This window comes from Poecilia formosa, unplaced genomic scaffold, assembly GCF_000485575.1.
Source record: "Poecilia formosa unplaced genomic scaffold, Poecilia_formosa-5.1.2 Scaffold245, whole genome shotgun sequence".
NCBI lineage: Eukaryota > Metazoa > Chordata > Actinopteri > Cyprinodontiformes > Poeciliidae > Poecilia > Poecilia formosa.
Genome location: NW_006800184.1, coordinates 750,139 through 757,280, shown reverse-complemented (window position 1 = coordinate 757,280; position 7,142 = coordinate 750,139). Strand labels below are relative to the sequence as shown.

At 38.4% G+C, this 7,142-nt stretch overlaps 1 protein-coding gene across 1 annotated transcript; it reads left to right on the top strand.

Annotated features, from left to right (window-relative positions):
- Positions 1-994: 994 nt before the first annotated feature.
- On the top strand, positions 995-6,774 carry tmed4 (transmembrane p24 trafficking protein 4). Its single transcript, XM_007569756.2, has 5 exons — positions 995-1,208; positions 2,739-2,839; positions 2,926-3,051; positions 4,511-4,657; positions 4,754-6,774. Exons 1-5 carry the CDS (start codon positions 1,070-1,072, stop codon positions 4,901-4,903), a joined length of 663 nt encoding a protein of 220 aa, XP_007569818.1. The 5' UTR covers positions 995-1,069; the 3' UTR covers positions 4,904-6,774.
- Positions 6,775-7,142: the final 368 nt, after the last annotated feature.

Here is a 7,142-nt window from a genome sequence, read left to right as displayed (position 1 = left end):
CTGCATGATTGACTTTATGAAATCATTCCTTCTGGGCTCAAAATAGACAGGTCACATTAATAAGATATGGACCTGTGTTTTGTTTGACCTTTGACCTTTTGGTTTATTTGTATGGGTGAAACTTTTTGTTTTCAAACCTGGAACTCAAACATGTAAATACAATAAATGTAACGTATGTTATGCTTACTAAATTGCCATTTAAGTATTGAATAAACTACAGAACTCATGAAATCTTCTGGAGTGTATTAGCTTTGACATGTTTAAATATACCTTGAAAATTTAGAAACGTCCACATTGGATGCTTCTAAATTAGCAAGTGATTGCTAAGAATCATTTAGTAATCACTTGCTAAGTGATTTTGCTAAGTTTATTTTTGGACTTTTATGCTACTTTTAATGTTGATGGATTAAATTTATTGTTGTTGCTGTTGCCTGTCTTGGCCAAAATGCTCTTGTAAAATAGATCTTTGATCTCTAAATGAATATGAAAATGTCACACAAAAAATAATTTCCAATAATCTTTAGGTGAAAACAAACCTAATTTTTACAGTATGATTTCATGGTGTTGTTGTTGTTATTACTATTATTATTATTATTATTATTATTATTATTATTATTATTATTATTATCCAGAATCTAGACAATCTACCCATTAAAGGTGCAGAAGATAATTAAACTACTGGGGAAAAAATAATTCAGATTTTTTTTTTTTTACCCAGAATTCTGAATTTTGATCTCAGAAAACTAAAGCCAAATTTCTGAGGAAAAAAAAAAAGAAGTCAAAATCCATAGAAAAAGACAGAATTCTGAGATTTATCAGGAAAAAAAAATAATTCTGAGATTAAAGTCAGAATTCTGAGAAAAAAGTTAGACATATGAAAAAAAAATATTTTACAGTATGATTTCTTTTACAGAAATTATACTGTAAAAGAGGGGCTTTTGCTTTGTTAGATGAAAACATTGTGCCTGTCAGTTCAAGCCCAGGGCGGACAGTTCTCCGGCTAGCAGGAAATCCCCTTCCTTGTTCCGCAGGGGAAGCTGCTGATGTATGCTAAAGCGAAGGAGGTGACATGATGCGTTCCGTCCCAGCCGCTGCTGTTACTATCCTGCTAGCCTGGATTTACCCCAGCTGTGGGCTGTACTTCCACATTGGAGAGACAGAGAAAAAATGCTTCATTGAGGAAATTCCCGACGAGACCATGGTCATCGGTAAGCTAGCAGCTGAGCTGGAGGCCAGCTAGCAGGCGGCGCTAACAGCTGCTCGTTGGAACGAAGATGCAGCATCAGACAAAGCTGGTTGGGCTGATTACAGTGATTCTGATGAAACGATGACATTTCTACTGTCCATGAAATTTGCATCTCTCTGTGATGTAGTAGCTAACTGCACCACACAAGTTTAATTCAATATACAGTTGAAACACAGAAGTTTGCGTACATCGAATAAAATGACACACACTGAATAAGAAGAAACAACCATCTTTTTTTTCTCTCACAAAATAAGTTTTGGTCTGATTTAACTTCAGACAGGGAGAAAAGGAAGGTGAGGTCTTTTTTTCTGTCTATGTAAACGTCTGGGTGTCCAGCTGTATGTTCCACTTTACTCGTTGTTCAGGATTTGATTAAAAGTCTCCTCATTAAGAGAAGGAGATGAAATCTACTGAAGAGCAGCGACAGAAGGCCAGTTGTTGGGGTTTCACTTTAGTGTGACCTGAAGGAAGCAGGTGGAAGTCACTGTCACACCATTACTGTCAGGGTTAATCCAATCATCCACAACAGAGCTGGACTGGTGACACTTTAACCACAGAGAGAGGAGAATCCATAACCAGAGGTCAGAGTGGTCAGAGGAATCCTCTAGATTGTTTGAAGTGGGGTTTTAAGCAGTCATCCATCTGAGCTGACACAGACTTTTCTATCAATGCTTGTTGTCTGATCAGCAGTACATATAATAAAAAGGCTTTAAATGGTTTTGAGCCATGCCTACTTTAATTTTAAAGAGAATCTGTTGAAGGCGCTAAAGATTAAGGCGATGGCACGGAGGCCTTTCAATAGGAAATAAATGAGATGGATGTAGCATGTCTCTCAGAGTGCAGTCTCGAAGAGTTTCACAGTAAAAAGTAACAAAAAGCAGCAAAAATAAGAGTGGCGTTAAGTTAAAGTTGTCACAAATATTTTCAGACTTGATTTTTAATCTACAGAGCAAAATAAAATAAAATGTATCCACCTAATTTTTGCATTCCTTCAGCATTGAAAATAAAGGGAAAAAAGAAATTTTTTACAAGTACTTTGAGAAAGTTTGAGAGTTTATACTCATAAAAACAAGCATAAAAAACCAAATGGAAAAATTTTTTATTGTGAAATCGTAAGTTAGCTACACAACACTTAGATCCTTTTTTTCTTTGCCTGTTAACACTAAATTAAACATTGGCTAACACACCCCAACTACTGATCTTCAAGTTTTAAAAAAGTCTACTATTTAATGATAGAAAATATTTTCAAAATAACTTCAAATACTAGAAATACCACCATGAACTTAAATTTATATTTTTGATGGAACATAGACATTAACTCGTCCCCTGCTGACAAACTGAGCAATGCTCAGTTGCTCAAGTTCAATAAGAACGTAGTCAGTAATGGGAATCATTCAGATTTATTGATTTAAACCCAGAAATATACCATGTCCAAGTAACAAATTCACGCTACTGTTCCTTTAAGAGCTGTGGGGTGTTCTGTATCTGGCAGGAAAATACCGGACCCAGCTTTGGGACAAACAGGCCGGTTCCTTCCTCCCCTCCACCCCTGGCCTCGGGATGCACGTCGAGATCAAGGATCCAGACACGAAGGTGAGCTCAGAGCCAAGGTGTCGCCATGACACCCAGTGTGTCACTCACCACGGCAACCTAAAGCTCCTGGTCTCGGTGTGTTCCAGATCATCCTGTCCCGTCAGTACGGCTCCGAGGGCCGCTTCACGTTCACCTCCCACACCCCTGGAGAGCATCAGATCTGCCTGCACTCCAACTCCACCAAGATGGCTCTGTTCGCCGGAGGGAAGCTGGTAGGAAAGTTGCCTCAGACAGACAATGACAATGGTTTATTGACTGATTGATATTTAATTAAAGAAACAGCTTCCATGTGGATGTTTTGTCTAATTTATTTTAGCTTAAAACTTAACTTTCTGTTGTATTTCATCAGCAAATTGGAAAAGCATTCACATTACAACCTTAAGCGTTAATGTATTTTACTGGGATCTCATACACAAACTAGTGCATAAATGCAACCTGGAAGAACAATAATGATTTTCAGTGTTTTTATGAATAAAAACCAGAAGTTGAACCAGTAAGTCAGTACTTTTTAGAAGTCTTTTGGAGGATGTATGTTGTTTATTGATCAGTTTTTTTTTGTTTTGTTTTAATTGCTTAAGCTCAGACACATAATGCAGAACACCTGTGATGAGAAAATTTCAATTCCTGTTACAAATTCTCAACAGGCCGTTCTGTTGTGCAAATATGCTTTTATAAACCATTCTGTTGTAGCTCTGGGTTTATGTTCAGGGAATACCTGGAGGTTTCCCTTCAGAACTGGGTTGTATTTAGCTCCATCCATCAACTCTGATGATGGGAGGATAGACCTGCCCTTGCTGAAGAATGCATCCCGACAGTATGATGCTGCCACCATTATATTTTATGGTGGGGGTGAAGTGTTGTGTTTTTTATGTGTACCAAAAAATTCCGTTTTGGTCTGTCCGACCAGATGTTTGCCGTGTCCAGTAAATGGCTCGTTGCCATCATGAATTTCAGTGGTGGGCAGACTTCTGCTAATGTGTTAATGGCGAAGCTAATACTTTGTGTAGCGCTTTTGCTGACTTTGAAAACATTAACGGTTTTTAGCTTCCCTTAAATAAGTTTATATGGATAAATGCTGAAGCGCTAATTTACTTGGCTGTTTTGTAAACTTTCAGTTTGATATCCGTGTTGAAGTTGCGACTGCTAAGAATTATTTAAGTAGTTAGAAGTCCGTGTTCATGCTTTTACTTTGAAGAGACGGTTTACGCAGCAGTTCCGTTTTCTCTCCTGGCACCTCTTCCCCCTCCCCCACCAATACATTTATTTAACTCAAGAAACATACAGGAAGAAAATAAAACACGGAGAACAAGAAATGAACATAAATGCAATATTTAAGGGAATTATTGAACATGTAAATCATAATGTCAAGTATATTGCTAGGATTAGCAAATGCTAGTGCTTTAGCATTTGTTTCTGCTATATATTGTGTTGATTTAGCATTTTAGTGTTAGCAAAGCTAATGTCTATGACTATGCTTACCTTTTATTCAGCGGTGCACATTTTTACATTATTTATTTATTTGTTACAAGAAAAATTTTTGCGTTCAGGTAGAATTTTCCTTCAATTTCAGCCTTATGTACTGCTTTGTGTTCATCACATTTTTTTCCCATCATAAATTGCTTTTTTCTCAGCCTTCTCACACCAATCAGTAACTCCTCTGTAATGTTGCAGCGAGTCCATTTGGAGATTCAGGTCGGAGAACACACCAACAACTACCCTGAAATCGCAGCGAAAGATAAGCTGACTGAGCTGCAGCTGCGAGTGCGACAGCTGCTGGACCAGGTGGAGCAGATCCAGAAGGAGCAAAGCTACCAGAGGGTCAGTTCAGAAAAACAAAACAAAAAAGAAAATCTTTGAGATGTTTACCAGAGCCACTTAAGCCTTGAGCTCACTGCGCTGGTTTGTGTCTGGCAGTACCGGGAGGAGAGGTTCCGCATGACGAGCGAGAGCACCAACCAGCGCGTCCTCTGGTGGTCCATCGCTCAGACCTTCATCCTCATCGTCACTGGGATCTGGCAGATGAGGCACCTGAAAAGCTTCTTTGAAGCCAAGAAACTGGTTTAGCACGTTCTGGGAGATGAGAGAAACACGATGGACTAAAAGGAGGAGCAGACCCAGTCGGCAGCCGTATCCGGTACCAGTTGATCCACACACCAGTCCTGGGAAGCTTTTAGGTTTTACTTCGTAATGTTTTAGGTTTTCTGTGGAAGCGCCGCATTCCAGTTACATTTCCACTCGTGTTTAGGTTTTTGGGAGTTTTTTTGGACCACACTGGACATTATTTTGTTCTTTATGTGGGTTTTTTCACTAAAGGATTTCTGTGAAAGACGGAGAATGTTAAAACTGTTAAATGAAAATAACTTAAGTTTGCTTATTTAGTTTGCTTTGTTACTGTTTCGTAACAGCCTTCAGCTGTGTTCAACCTGATTTCTGACGTGTCCAAATATTATCCTGATACACGAACAGTCGGTTTGCAATTTCAGGACATTTTCAACTCTGTCGTTAATATTTCTTTAAGATAGGAGACGTCAGAGCTTGACCTGTTGAATTTGGTTTCCTGACATGGAACCTTTCTAAAGCCTGTTTGAGGTAATCAGTCCACCTTAAACATCCTGCTGACATCAGGGGCCATATGAGCTTTCAGAACACAGAGCTGAGATTGTGGAACCAAGGGGGCGTGGTCTGTAGCGGTGTTCCTGGAGCTGTGTCCGATATAAGACGTGTGGAACCTTTTCCATCTGGCTTGTCGTCATGGAGGCCCTCTGAAGGTATTATCAGTACAGGCCACATTGTTTATTGGGTGAAAGGAGCTTAACTGTGTAAAAAATAAATAAATAAAAATGATTAAATTGGTTTAAAACTAACAAAAACATGTAACCAATTAAAGTCCTACAAGAATATTGACTTTAGATTTCAGCTGCAGCCATTACATACGTCAAAATGTATTTTGATTCCTCTCAATTTTGCTTGAATTTAAACATCAATCAGTCACAACGTTGTGACCAGAAGCTCAAATAATCTGTCCAAAAACAACTTTTAGCAGTTGAGGTTTTAACTAGGACCATCTGGAGGTTTCCCGGGGTGTTTCATCCTGGAATGTCGGCGACACGTTCTTCGTGTCTCTGCAGAGGCCATGAAGGCTGAATGTCCATCTCAGACTTTAGGTGCTTTCAAAAGAAGTGTCACATGAAGCCATACACCAGGACATGTAGTAACCGATTAAAAGGACAGAATTCTCCAGTGATTGGACTAGACCATATAAGTGTACTTGAATTTTAGAACGTTAGAGCAAGCCCTTGTTTCTCTCTTTTTGTAGTTTCTTTATCCTCGATCTCATGCATGATATGAACATTTATCAGCTTGTTGACACATTCGGAGGCAGGAAGCGGTTAATATGATGACCTAGGTAAAGGTTTTTATAACACTTCCTATTTCTTGATTAAAATTAGATAAAAGAAAAAACTCATAAAATAATTGTAAACGTTTTAGCCAATGTGTTTCACTCATACTACAACACACGAGTTCATGATTGTTGGTTTAGGTGTTGAATGTTCTTTGGTGGTTGTGCAGTTTTGCTTTTTCCTTTTACTAAAAGTATTTTGGGCTTAAACTGTTCAGTCACCGTCAGTATTTTTTTTTTTTTCAATAGATTGAATGTTTGATCCACCAGTCCAGGTTTTTCTGCTGTGTTTTCATCATTCCAGTGGTGGACACAGAGTGGTGTCAAAATTTTCTTTCCAGGAAATATTTTTTTTTTTTTAAAATCCCACCAAGTAGGGTAGAGATATTACCGACATTACTTATAACATATATGTATACATACATACATACATTTTCTTACCCTTTTAACACTATTAAAAAAAAAAAAAAAGCCAAATCGCTGCTTCAGTTAAACACTCCACTATTCTGCGCTGTGTCACCATTATCGTCACATGACCAAACAAATACCACAACATCCCTCCTACTGCTACTTTTAAAAAAAATGATGGTAAAATGGCCGCTACCAATGTTTGACTCTGTCCTGCTCTCAAGTGCTTAGTCAAAGTTTCGGTTCATGGAAGTATGGTGGGGGGGAAAAATGGAAACATTTGGTTTTGCTGGTACTTTATGCTTACAGCTGCACTAAAGTCTTATAAATGTGAAATGGGGAGTGAATCTAAAGGTTTTCCTCCAGATTGTTTAAGGTTTTAGCTCACAGACTGTTTTCTGCAGGCTGGTGTTTCATCAGTTTATTTATTTAGCAGTCACAAAACGCCAGGTTTGCCATTTTGGGAGCTGATTTATCAATCCAGGGCAAATCGGC